The 14701-nt window shown below is 41.3% G+C and overlaps 1 protein-coding gene across 1 annotated transcript in view; it reads right to left on the reverse strand.

Moving 5' to 3' along the window:
• Positions 1-14701, reverse strand: part of adam19a (ADAM metallopeptidase domain 19a) — a 195339-nt gene that overhangs the window by 7457 nt on the left and 173181 nt on the right. Inside the window, exons 18-21 of the mRNA XM_061066522.1 lie at positions 9586-9694; positions 8566-8707; positions 3777-3876; positions 2556-2807 (exon numbers count right to left, since the gene is read on the reverse strand). Coding sequence (XP_060922505.1) covers positions 2556-2807; positions 3777-3876; positions 8566-8707; positions 9586-9694 — 603 coding nt within the window. The remainder of the gene's footprint in view (positions 1-2555; positions 2808-3776; positions 3877-8565; positions 8708-9585; positions 9695-14701) is intronic.

Below are 14701 nucleotides of genomic sequence, written 5' to 3' on the forward strand. Positions count from 1 at the left end.
ACCACAGTCTTTTAAAATAGCTGTAATCAAACCCCTACTCAAAAAACCCACCCTAGACCCAGAGGTTTTAGCAAATTACAGGCCAATATCTAATCTCCCCTTCCTATCTAAAATCTTAGAAAAAGTTGTAGCCAATCAGCTGTGTGAGTTTCTCCAGGAAAATAATATATATGAAGACTTTCAGTCTGGGTTTAGAACCAATCATAGCACAGAGACAGCCCTGGCAAAAGTCACTAATGACCTTCTAATAGCTTCAGATCAGGGACTTGTGTCTGTCCTCGTTCTGTTAGATCTCAGTGCAGCATTCGACACAATTGACCATCAAATTTTATTAGAGAGACTAAAACAGTTAATTAACATTAAAGGAACGGCCTTAAACTGGTTTAAATCTTATTTTGCTGATCGCTCCCAATTCGTTCAAATCAATGATGAGTCATCGGTGCGCACCAAAGTTAACCATGGTGTCCCACAGGGGTCTGTGCTCGGCCCAATTTTATTCTCATTATATATGCTTCCACTAGGAAACATTATCAGGACACACTCGGTAAATTTTCACTGTTATGCGGATGACACCCAGTTATATTTGTCAATAAAACCTGATCAAAGTAATCAATTAACTAAACTTCGAGCATGTCTCAAGGACATAAAAACCTGGATGACCCGCAATTTTCTCTTATTAAACTCAGATAAAACAGAGGTTATAATACTCGGCCCTAAACACCTTAGAGATACATTATCTAATGATATAGCTGCGCTAGATGACATTGCCCTTGCTTCCAATGACACAGTCAGGAACTTGGGAGTGATCTTCGATCCTGATTTGTCCTTTAATAGTCACTTAAAAGTAATTTCTAGGACCGCGTTTTTCCACTTGCGTAATATCTCAAAAATCAGACATGTCCTTTCGCAAAAAGATGCAGAAAAACTAGTCCACGCCTTTGTTACATCGAGACTGGACTATTGTAATTCATTATTATCAGGCTCCAGCAGCAAGTCGTTAAAGACTCTGCAGCTGGTCCAAAATGCCGCAGCACGTGTCCTGACGAGAACTAAGAAAAGAGAGCACATTTCTCCAGTATTAGCATCGCTACACTGGCTTCCTGTTAAATCTAGAATAGAATTTAAAATTCTCCTCCTCACCTTCAAGGCCCTTAATGATATGGCACCTCTTTACCTTAAAGAGATGTTAGTTCCATATCAACCTACTAGAGCACTCCGATCCCAGAACTCAGGTTTACTTGTTGTCCCTAAAGTCTCTAAAAGTAGAGTAGGAGCCAGAGCTTTTAGCCATCAAGCCCCACTGCTGTGGAATAATCTCTCACTTTCAGTTAGGGAGGCAGACACGCTCTGTTCGTTTAAAAGTAGACTCAAAACCTTCCTTTTTTATAAAGCTTATAGTTAGAGCTAATTTGTGCGATGTTCCAAATTTGATTAAATGGCAAAAACCCCTGATGATGCTAAGACGCACAGGGAATTTATGACACAAGACACACGGAGCTTCTCTTTCCTGCTTCTCCTTCCTTTTCTCCATATTTATCACATCAAGATAATTCTTATCTGATCAGTACATGTTACTAACTTGACCCCTTTTCCCGGAGTTTCTGTGCCTTAGCGCCCGCGGATGCAGGGCCACAGCTGTGGCCGCACCATGGATTATGATTGTGGATCGCGTGTCGGAGGTCGCAATGGTGGATCCAGTTCGGTGGATTCTGTATCGTGCCAGCTGATCGTCGTTGTAATGGAGGATCCTTTGTCGCGTTGGCATCGGATGATGAGGGACCACGACCGAGGCGGCAGCTGATAATGGATTCTAACTGGCGGCGGTGGACAATGACTGTGGATTATAGTGGATCCCATCCTGATGCTGGATCGTGGTCTTGCTGCTGGCCAGAGACTGTGATTGCAGCGGGACTGCCTGACACATAGTATTGAAAAATGTTTAGCCTAATGGATGCTGCTAAAAATCCTGATGATGTTTTCTTACACCTGACATCTATTGCACTTCTGTCCGTCCTGAGAGAGGGATCCCTCACATGTGGCTCTCTCTGAGGTTTCTACATATTTTTACCTGTGAAAAGGGTTTTTAGTAGTTTTTCCTTACTCTTGTTGAGGGTTAAGGACAGAGGATGTCACACAATGTTAAAGCCCCATGAGACGAATTGTTATTTGTGAATGTGGGCTATACAAATAAAACTTGATTGATTGATTGATATGTAATGATATGTAAATCACACTGAATGTACAATATGTGCATCTTTTCCAAAATACGAATACTGACTCTACCATCGACCTCACAAACCGGTGGTGGTCATCAAGACTAGAAAAGCTACATATAGACACAGACCATTTACCATGCAGGCTTAAAATAAAAGAAATGTAGCATTAAGTCAAAAGGTGTAATTACATTTTCCAGTGTAACCAATCACCATACACTGTCCCCATCTCACAGTGACAAGTCTTGTATCTGTCAGCTGGATGACGCTTCACTTTAGTTTTTACATTTCATTTAAATTACACATGATTACAGTTCACACCAGGGTCAAAGAGGGTCTTACCAGTGGAGAGCGTGTTGGGTTGAGGGGCAGAGGCTTCTTGGGCGGGCTGAGCCTCTGTGGGGTCTGGGGGGATTTGGGTGGGGCAGCTGGGGGCTTGCCAGCTGGCAGTGGAGGGCGAACCGCCTTGAGGAGCCGGGTACCACCCTGGGGAGACGGGGCGGGTCTCAGAGGTCGCACAATGTTGACTGGCTGAGTGCCATTGGGCACCAGGCCTGGTCTGAGCGGCAGGACCTCTTTGCTGGTGTGAGGAAGCTGAGACCAAAGTGAACACAACAAAAACTTTTACAACAAAATAACTTCAAACCAGTTTCAAACCTAGTGTTAAACAAGCCAATATTTAATTTACATTTCCTGATTACCTACGTGTCAGTTTATCCATTAAAAACATTAAGATAAGAAATTAGATTAGATAAGATACAGCAGCATAAAGTCAGAATGATGTAGACAAGAGAATACAAAATAAAAAAGAATAAAAATAAGAAATTAAATAACAATACTGAGAATATGTTTGTAGAGAAATGTACTTAATTAAATTGCATATTATTGTGCTGGGATGTTACTGTATTTGTGCATTAATATAAGATTACATTGAAATGGACGATTAGAAGTATGGGTATTAATTCACAGCTATATGAGAAAAAGCAGTATATTATATATAATATCACTATAAAGATGTCATTTATGTGAAAAATATATGGGATTTGTCCTTAATGTGACTGAAACCAAGGACTACATATCAATCTCTATTATAAATAGTTAGTGATTGAGCAGTAGTAATCAACCTAAGCCTTTACAGTCAATGTAAATAAAATTGAGCCTCATTTTGTGTATTAAAGATTCTTTATAAACCACATTCATTATAATTATTCTTCACTTCACAAAATGACTCAGCGCTCCTCGTCCCCTCTGTTTCCCTGCATCTTTTGTATCTCTTTCATTGCCAATGATAAGTGTGTCCTTTTAGCCCTGAGCTTCTAACCCATCCAATTAAATAAATGCTATAGAAACAAGCAAATAATAACGTGATGAAAAGGCGCTGAAGGCACAGTGAAGCTGGGCAGATGAGAAAGTGTGGGATCGTAACAAGCTGCTGTAAAAAGAGGTCATTTAATATGAATGTTAAACTCATGGATGGCCCATTATTCACAAAAACACAGCAGGAGAAAGAGTCACCCCTATTTGCTTCCTTCTCTTTCCTTTTTTGCCAGACGTTTCACTTACCCCCTTGTGGCTGCTCGCCTTGTTGATTGGTCCGACCACCTTCAGGTGAAAGGCAGGATTCAGATGGCCATTCTTCCCCTTCTCCACTGACGCCTCCGTCCTGAGCAGAGAAATGAGGACAGATAGAAAATAAAACCAGAGCCCGACACCCGACACCCGAAAGCTGTCCTGCTTCATTACTCTTTTCAATCTGGCATTGATTTTTTTCTTTTGGGGCCCCAGGTGGGAAAAGAGAAAGAGGAGAAGTCAACAAGAAGTTTCTCATCCAGGATGATGTGAGAGGAAACAAGGAGGTGAAGGATAAACCTAAATGTTTTAGGCCAGTGTATGGGGAGCTGCTTCTGATGAGGCTGTCAGGTGGAGCTGAGAGGACTGGTTGGACCACAGGAGCTTTTTAAACACACACACACACGCATACACACGCATACACACACGCACACACACGCACGCGCACACACACACACACACACACACAGGCACATGTAAGCATTGATTGCTAAAATGTGCATAAAAAAGATACATAATCCTAGAAAGTGGAACTGTAAGTCGAACTGATAATAATCCTTCATCTCTGGTGATGCATAACCTAACGGACTTCCTATAGGAAAATGACAATATCGTTTGTCAAGAAAAGAGTTGTAAGTATCTGGTAGCTAAACATTTAGACTATAGAGGCACAGGTAAACGAAAATATACCCTAAAGTAAAAGCAGTTAAATTGCTTTGACAACAAAATCAAGCAGACTGCATCCAGCAACATGTTAACCCAACCCAGTGTCACAGCACAGAAGTACTGGGTGGTTCAACACGTTCAGGTTGGTGGTCGTTTTTGAACGTTGGACCAAGCCAGGCAAGATGTTTCCATCTTATTCCAGTCTTAATGCTAATACAGCCTGACTACAGCTTTGTGATACTTCACACTATGCATGTAACTTAAAATAGAAGGTTCAATATAAGTTTCATGATACAGAGTTGGAATGGTGCCGCTTTCATTCCCATCCATCACAATGAATGTCAGTTCTTGTTCTATGTAACTGTGAGTAACTAAGTGAGTAATAGTGAGCTACCTCCTTCAGAAAGTGTGCAAGTGTCATATAGTAGCTGGTATTCAGGAAAAGACTATCAAGTCACAAAAAACAGCGCTTATCTTTAATATTAAGCCAGTAAACGCTGTGGATTTGTGACAGCGGCAGCTCTTTGGTTGCAGGAAGCCGGGATCATGGGTAATTTCCACCATTCAGTAATGTGTCAACACATTAGCAGTTTTTCAGTGTTCTTCTCAACATGAAAACCACTTAATTGCTCAGAAATGGAGCCAAATGGAGTTAATGGCCATGTGTGGATGCTGAGGGCACCGTTGCTCAGTTAAAGTTATGTCGATATGCTTTACCACTTAGACACGAGAATGAGATCCATCTGAGCACAGAAAGGAAGGTAACTATGTTGTATGTTCTCAGTATGAGACAGGCGTGTGAGGGAGAACATCCGCAGACAGGTTGGTACCAGCATGCAGAGCTTGTTCCTTTCCAGTTTTTGTATTACAGTCTGCACAGTCTTTGCCAAGCTGATGACTTTTAGTTTGTAGGGGCAGACTGCTGGTGGAGTCACGTTTGTATCCAATATTCACCCTTTACCACCTCCTGAGAAAGTGTGCATGGCAGTTAAGCATCTAAACGCTCCGCTGTGTTCACCAGCTGGTCTCCAAGTTTAATGGTGCACAGGGGCTTCATCAGAGCTTTTTCACAGAAAACAGCAGCCTGTTCCTAATGAAAAGAAGCAGATCAGAGTACCAGGAAAAATTGTGTGTTAAACCAAATCCAGTAAGCTAAAAGAAGCTAGAAGCTCCATAGGTCTTCGACTTCGACTTAATTTAGCAAAAGCTTCTTAGGAATAAAATGTTAGAAAGTGGTGTTGTTGGGGGCACTTCAGAACCCAAAGCTAGGGAGACAGAGGATGCAGCGTCCAAGTGCCTTTAAAATATCCATCAATGGACCAACACAGGTTTTAGAAGAGTCTGTAAAGTCTGGCACCAGCTGAGAAAAAATAAGTCAAATACCTCCATCTGTGTGATGATGTGGTGCTTCTGTCTCTGAGGGAAGTCTTATACAGCACTGACCTGTTATGACATTCCCCAAAAAAAACCTCCAAGACATCATATATATATATATATATTTCTCCAAGATACTGTACTATGGCCGAATGAGTCAGAGGTAGCTGCAGGGTCAGGCAGCAGTATCAACACTAGTCTGCTGCCTTCTGCTTGCAAGTGAGGAGTTTACAGCTCAGAGAAACTTGTCTTTAAAATGTCTTTAGCATAGTTAGCAGACATTAGCTCAAAGCACAACATATTATGTGGACGATTCTGTTTTCCTGAATGTATGAGATCTCTTCAAAAATACGTCTGTTTGGCATAAAAATTAAGATCTGTGTAGAAAATGAAGATCTGTCCTTAATGTTCCTATTGAAAAGCCAAATCTGACTTATAGAGTCCAGCCATACTAGATACCCAGCTCAGCCTGAACATCAGCACCAAACCTAATGCCAACAAAGCTGAGATACAGCAGAGGGAGCAGACGGGTTTCCTACCCCATCAAAAGGATCACCGATTTGGAACGTACCAATTCAAATCTGGCTTAAGGTTTAGGATTCTGACCTATTATTCTTTAAGGCTGCAGGGTTTCAGGTCACCTCGTCAACCAAGACTTTACAAAATGGGACTATCACCAACTGAACCAAGACATCAAAGACACATGGTGTGCACAGATTGCAACCAATGAGAGAATGACTCCGACAACATGAGTGCAAACTTAGCAGCAACCACCATGAAAACTGCCAAAACATCAGTTTACAGCACTGGCCATTTTAATTATTGGATGGATTCTTATTTATTTATCTGTAAGTCCGTTTGGAAAAATTGTTTTGTACTTAGTAGCAAAATCTAAATGTTTTCTTTTTTTATTTCACTTTCTTGTTAAATGCTTCTATGTTAGCCTAAATAGCAGTGATGCCCCTTCTAGTTATTCTAGCTGTTCCATATAGGTTTACAAATATTGATAACTGCAGCTTTTAACTTTCAGTTTGTGAAGTCTATATATATATACACCGTCTATATATCTGCAGACAACTATAGAGTTGAATCAACTAAACCTAATATAAGCGGCTCTACAAAGGAAGGATTTACTAGTGCTGTGGATTGAATTACTACAAAGAGCCATACTTTAAGAACTTGTAGTGGATATGTGCCGTATATAATGCAGGCTCTTAACTGATTAGAAGGCTTCCTATGCAAACCGGATGGACAGTATGTGCTTGGAAATGCCTTTAATCAGCTCAAGCCACTGTTGAACTTTGAGTGAACTCAAAGTATTGGCCATGGAACAAAACCAATAAAGCCGAGGGTTTTTGTTGCAGTCGCTGCTTTTAAGAGACGTTTTAATCATTGGAGCTGCTCACTTTTCCATATCGTTCATTCATGCCGTTGTCTCCCTTAAGCGACAGTTACCATAAAATCCGGCAAAGGCCCAATATCACCAGCATTTAGCCTCTTCTCTGTCTTCATTTGGGAGGTCAGGGTCTTTAAAACGCTGCTCTAATGCTGGATTCTCGCCAGACACATTTCTGTTCTGTAAATCACCGTGGACGACTTGAGTATTTTAGGTGGCCCTAACTCAGCCGGTGTTATGACGAGGCTGTCTCCACGGCTGAGGTATACGGCTGTACTCATAAAGGAAGCTCTGGGGTTTACGAGGACATGGATTTTGTTTAGTTGTGACGGAGGTGAGCTGCAGCACAAAACGCCGCCTTTTATGCTGATGTTAAGATGGAAAGTTGTGGTGTGCACATCGATCCGCTGACAGACACGCCAATGAGCACTTCCTTATTTTCTTCCCGTAATTCAACGCTTCCTGCCCTCCTCCCTTTACTTCCACTCTAATTGATTTATTACTCCATAAATGACCTGATTTGTTGCTGCCATATTTTCACTTCTTTCTTCTTTTCTACCCCAGTTTATCTTCTTCCTTTCTTCTTTCTAAGCAGGACTCATTACCTTAAATAATAAATATTGTGAACAGTTTATATTTTGTGTGGGGAAGAAACCAACAATATTTCAATTATTTGCATTTTCTTTTAGTAATTTGGTCTATTTGTCTGTAAAATACCAATACATAGAGAAAGCCTCCTATTTCTATTTACCATATACAGTCTATGCTATTTACCAGTGCGAAAGAGGATGTCTTCAAATTGCTTGTTTTCTCTGACAAAACATTTATTTTTTCCACTTGTAATTTATTTCTCCGTCAGACTGTGTCGGTCTCCTGCACACTGAAGTGTTGCATTGGCCTGACAGTATGTCAAGGACAAAATAAAACTAATATAACAAGGGCCTCGTGGGTCAGACTCTGGGCTTAGATTTTAATAAGAGAAATCTAAAATCCAATAGTGACATAATAAGAATAAACAACTGTGAATTTATATGTTATGAATAGGTAAACGACAGAAAGACTGAATGACATGCAGACAGAAAGACAAAATGACTGAATGACAGCCAGACAGACAGACAGGCAGACAGACAGACAGGCAAATGGACACACATAAATTAAGACAGGCAAGCAGACAGACAGACAGACAAATGGACAGACAGACCGGCAGACCGACAGAAATTAATACAGACAGACAGACAGACTGAAATGAAGACAGCCAGCCAGCCAGACAGACAGACTAACAGACTGATAGATGGACAGACAGAAATTAAGACACACAGACAGACAAGACAGGACATGGCTCCGTACTTGTTGCTCTTATTCTTCTCTCTCTGGGAAAGCCACTTGTGGTAGTAGGACGTCTTGATCCTGTAGCAGTAGAAGAGCAGCAGCACTGCAGGCAGGATGACGAGGAAGGCAAACAGGAGCCCCACCACCAGCCCAACCTGACCTGTGCACAGACACACACACACACACACACACACACACACACACACACACACACACACACACACAGTATATCATCATCAGTCACACATCATTCCTCATTGTATTAGTGATATGATGTTTACCCTCCGTCAACCCTCTTCTTCATAAATCAGTCTTTATGTTGTCACCTAATCTGAGCCCATCTACCACCTCTGTCAGGTCTCCTCCTCAGGAGTTGTCACAGGCAGAGCAGGACGAGCGCTGACAGAAAGAAATAGCTGCTTTTTCGCTCCAATGAGAGCGATACATCTTAATATTTGTGATTCCACTGTTGTGGTTCGTTGGAACAATGTGTCACAACTGTGATTGGCTGCTGTGATTCCCTGCATACTGTTGTGTTTTGGGATTTGTTGGTGGTTTGACCTCTGGCTCCACCTGTCTGTAAGTGTCCTAATGCAAAATACTGAACCTCAAATTGCCTCCGATTGTCAACAGTGTATAATTAGCATGATTGTAAAGAGCCCAGTGTATGAAAGCACTGCATGAATGTGTGTAAATAGGTGAATGTGACTTGAACTGTAAAGTGCACTGTGTGGTTGAGAAGACTGGAAAAGCTCTCTCTCTCTCTCTCTCTCCTACATACATACATATATATATATATATATATATATATACACAGCTCATTTCCCATTTTCCCATATGTCATTGTGTTTGGAGCTACACAGCCACCATAAATATTTGATATCGAGAGTCTGTCCAGAGTATGTTGTGTGTCAGTGAGTACAAAACAATTTCACTTTTAAAATTTGAAAACAGAAAATCTGAAATATAACTCAACACATAAACCTATTTTCACAAGTGTGGGTATGTGTGTGTGTCTGTGTGTGCGCACAAACTCACTGTCATACTGGATAGGTCCACTGTCCACACTGCCGCCAAGTCCTGTCTTCTCACAGAAGGGTGGTGCCCAGCCTCGATTACAATGGCAGTTCCCATTGCTGTTACACACCTGCGCACACACACACACACACACACACACACACACACACACACACACACACACACACACACACACACAGGAACAAGGCGTGAGTAAATGTGATTTGCTGTTCAGTCTCAGTATAATCTCATGTACATGTGCCTGAAGGTGTACCAGTCAAATTAGAAGCATTAATGTCTTGTTTACTACACTCTGCCACTGCATGTGTTTTAATGAGATTTCCTTTTTTCCACCTCATAACCGGAACAGACTGCAAAGCAGAGATTATCAGCAGTGATAGCTCCACACAAGGTGTTTCCACAATGTGATGTCAAATGCACTTTCGTATATTGTTTCTTATTGTGTGTGAAGCCAGTTATCTTTGAACTGGAGGGCGTGCTTCCTTTGTCGCGCTTTGTGAGTTCCCACAACTTCCTCTCGGGCAAACTGCCCTAACCCTAACCCTGAACCATCACAAGCCCCCAGGTACTAAAGTTCATGGTGTGGCAAGCATGTTTCCAACCGTCTCTTTCTTTATATGGTTGTTTGTAAGCAAGATTACACAAAAACTACTGGACAGTTGAGCATGAAACTTGGTGGAAGGAAGTGGTAGGGGTCAGGGAAGAACTCACTAAATTTAGATGTGGATCCAAGAACTCTTTTTCACTTTCTTTAACATTGTGAGATAGAACATTTTTAAACATCTTCTTGATTTCTCAGCAAACCGTTCGTGGATCTTGATGAAAAAAATCTGGCACTTTTAGTGAACTGACTTTAATGAGCATGCGTGATTGTTATGAAAAATCTGGATCTAGTGAATTAAAATGTGGTTTCAACAGGAGACTGTTGCAATTCTAGTTGCAAATGTGTTTGGTATGAAGTGCCACTTAAGCCCAATACTAGCTAAAATGCTGTGTCTGAAATTAAACATGTCTGAGATCAAGCCTTATACCTTTATCATTTCTGTTGACATTAAATGATGATAGTGCATATCGCAAAATAAATGTCGTATTTTTAAAAAAATTAAACAATCCAAAATTGGTCATACATAATGAAACTGTAGTGGTCTGCTGTGTGCACTGTATACACAGGTAACACTCTAAACACGCAGAGTAAATTCAACCAGAGCTTAAGTGGGAATCTTCAGTTTAGTCCTGCTGTTTAGTCCTGCTGTGGGGCTCCTAATCTGGTCCTCGTCTTAATGCAGGATCAATAACTATTAATAAGCCATTAAGGCAGAAAGTAACTACAGCATCAGACCTCCGCTTCGTTTCCAATCTGTACCCTCAGCTAGAGCTGTGATTATTTCAAACTTCTACCTTAATTACCATGAAAGGACTTGACAAGGTGGCATTTGGGGTCATTTCAGGGACTATGGTGCAGTTTTTAACAACAGACTGTTCTGAATCCACAACCACTCTCATTCACTGACTTTTTCCTCAATGGCAAGGGTGGCAGAGGCTCATGGGTATTGTAGTATATAAATGCATCCGACGTGCCAAGCTACAGAAAAAAGTTGTTTATCACAAAAAGTAACGCAATCAGTTTTGAGTTGAGACTATAAAACAGGCCGCCGAATAATGAACAGTAACAGGCCTCCTTCAGGACCCGGTTTAACAAGAGAAATTTCCCTCCTACTTCACTACATTTGGCAGTAGATTACATTTAAGAGTTTTTAATTGACTTGTCTTTAACTTGAACTTTTAACCAGAGATTAGCTTTTAAACTTGATTAATATCTCCAGACATCTTGTGTAATTCACCACCTCAAAATGGAGGAGAAAATACCGCCATGCTCCAATTACACCGGGATGTAATTATCCTATCGGTGATTAACATGCCTATATACCCCATAAGCACTCAGTCCACATGAAGGGCGCCCCTTTATTTCAGATGCAGGTTCAGATTCTTATGCTGTTTTTTAAGGGCTTATCAAAAAGGCATTTATAAACCCAATAAAGATAAAAAAAAGCTGCATGAAATGAAAAGCCATGACCTGGATTTAAACACGCCATCAGTGATAAATAACATATCCTTCAGTCTGCGAAGTCTCCAGGGGCTCTAATGTGTTTTAAGCTCCTACAGTAAAAAAATCTGCTGTATTACTTTTTGAAAAGATGCAGACCAGCAGTGCTCTCAGAACCGGCGATGTTCATTTTTATTTGCGTGAAGATCCAATCACTAAAAATTGCCTTAGGATCAGTAAATGAAAGAATCAAATAATAAAGCCAAATAATAAATATACAAAAAACACACCCAACACAGGAGGAGAGCCTAAGCTGGAAGGAAGGGAAAGCCGTCTATTTAGAATAATCCTGACTCAAAGCCATTTCCATTATCCGTCACTGTTACAGAGAGGGATGTGAACAAAAGGGACAAACAACACAAAACAACACAGTAAAGAGAGGGGATTAAAGGAGGAGAGATTATATCTGGGGTTTTTCTTCTTGCTCATAATATTTCAAATCCTAATAAAATCCACTGGCTGGTGAGTGGCAAGTCCATTCCTCATGCAGTACATGGGGCAAACCAAGATGCTTCTTTTCATTTAGAGCAGGGTTCACCTTAAACCCCCTGGTCCATCTCACTAAATAGTTAGACTAAAAAAGTTCTAACTGTCACTGTCAGCTGAAGCTTGCTTTCTTTTTAACACTACCCAGGCGATTGACTGTTTTCACTTTCACAATAGAACTACAATAATAAGGTCCCTGTCCAAACCTGGTTCACAGTGATTGAGTGTGGCCACATATGTCCCAGGCCAGCTCTGACTGTCTGAGAGAAAGGATCTCAGGACACTTCCAGGACACATTTGGATGACACTGACCACTTGGGATCATAACACTCAGAATGGACTGATCCAGTTCTGAAAGAGGGTCACAGAATCACCACCTCCCGGTTGTTTACCTTCGCCAATTCAAGTTGGTGGAAAATCTCTCCTTGTATTCATGAGTTACCCAAATGCTAAACATTTCTTCCTCAAGTCCTACAGTTATTCTTCCAAATGTAAAGAGATTCTCCAAGCATTCCTAAGATATAGCATTTACATGAATAGGACAGGGCATGGGGTCACAGTGACCTTAACCTAAAAACCTTATACCTCTTTGCCGGCTAGAAGGCATGATAAGCTGGATAATTCACTCAGCCCTGCTTGATGTTGTCTGACTTATTCACTCAGCCACTCCAAAGGGAATATAGATGAATCTCTTCACTGAAGCTCGCTTGACCTGTGAGGCTGACTCCTCCCTGCCTGAATCCGGCTTCCAGTGGCGGCACAGCGCAGAGTTTATTCGCTCCTTCAGTCTGGCTCCACTGAAGGAGGACAACAATGACCTCAGATGCCTTTTCACCTCAGCCGCTCATTCACCTGCCCTCCCACTGAGCCTGTCATGTGGGAGTCAGACACGCCATCAGTGGCACACTCTGAACATTTCTTCGCCGTCAACATGGACGAACGTCTTGTCTTGTTGAACGAGCGCAAAGTCAGGTTGCAGGGTACATGGATAATTAGCTCATCAGCTGTAGCACAAAGGTTAACACCAGTTAGTTCAGATGCGGAGTGGCCTAGTTCTTGTTTTGCAGCACCACCGCTAACACAATAGTGTCAGACCTCAGCTTGTAAGCTGCAGTTATCAGCGCAAATTTGTTTACATCATGTTTTTCTGTGCCTCTGCTGTCAAACAGCAGCCTGCAGACTAACAGCCCCTGAGATGAAAGCAGTGCATTTAAGGAGATATTGACTGCAAACAGAGATTACATGACTGAGTTACTGATTTCTGCTGTACGAAGATATCTTTACTTTTAGTTTTATTTTGGCACTGATGACACAAATGCACATTGATTGATCCACATCACAGACTAATGACACTGATAATGTTTTGTGGTACAACCTGAAATTGGAAACTAAACAGCTCCCATTTGTATCTCAGGCTGGCTTACACAGGAGAGCCCCAGAGGACTGAAAGGAAAACTGTCGACTGTTAAATTCTAACAGAATAAAATGCAGGTTTAATTTTTTCAGGGCAGACAAAAATTTCAGCTGTCAGCATGTCGGCAACTTCGGTCTGGAACCCCATAAGTATTAAAAAGCCACACTGGTGGAACAATAATGGCAACTGCCATATTGCATTACACTGCTGTATTCTTTTCTGAGCCTGGTGGAGCAATATACAGAACGATGACAAAATAAATCTTTAGAGTTTTCTGGGAAGAATCTGCCCTTTTCAAAGCACTCTTAAAATTGAAATGACATCATTGACTTTGATACATCTTTACAGCTATTGTCAGATATACTTGGGTCTTTCTACAGAGTTGGTTCCAAGTAAGAAGATTCTGTTTTTATCCATACATTGAAATGTATGTTAACATTTCTGGTCATTTTATATTTACAATGCATTCAGACAGTTTTAAATCCCTTCACCTTTACATGTAATGTAGTAGTCTTGTGATAAAATGGAAATAATTAATCAATCTAAACTCAACACCCTTACTGACAACACAATCTTTGAATCGTCTCCAAATGTATTTCATTGGGGAAACGGAATCATCCAAATGATATAGACATATGTTTTCACACCCTTTGGCTATGACACTTGAAATTTAGCACAGGAGAGCCATTGAGGCACGGAATCGGGAGAACAACAAACATATTTTGCTGCATTAAAGGTTCCCAAGAATGACAATGGCCTCCATAATTCTTGGATGGAAGAAATGTGGACCACGCGGGCTGTTCCTCAAGCTGGCCGCCTGCTCAAACTGAGCAGTCAGAAGGAGAAGGAGGTGACAGAGACCCATGTGTCACTCAGGCTGAGCTACAGAGGTTCTTGTGGAGCATGGTTCTGTCCTCGTTATCGCTACATATTGTTGATTGATAGTGGATGTTTGTGTCACAGGTTCAGTTTGGGAGTCACTCAGTTATGCTAGCAAATAAGCACACAGCAGGAAAGCCACTCATTACCTTTTGTGGTTTCTAAGCTCCTAAAATGCTGTGCTACCTTCAGCACAATAAAGATAATGCCTCTAGACTGAAGGCAAAAAGTCC

Source organism: Limanda limanda, chromosome 22, assembly GCF_963576545.1.
Source record: "Limanda limanda chromosome 22, fLimLim1.1, whole genome shotgun sequence".
Lineage (NCBI taxonomy): Eukaryota > Metazoa > Chordata > Actinopteri > Pleuronectiformes > Pleuronectidae > Limanda > Limanda limanda.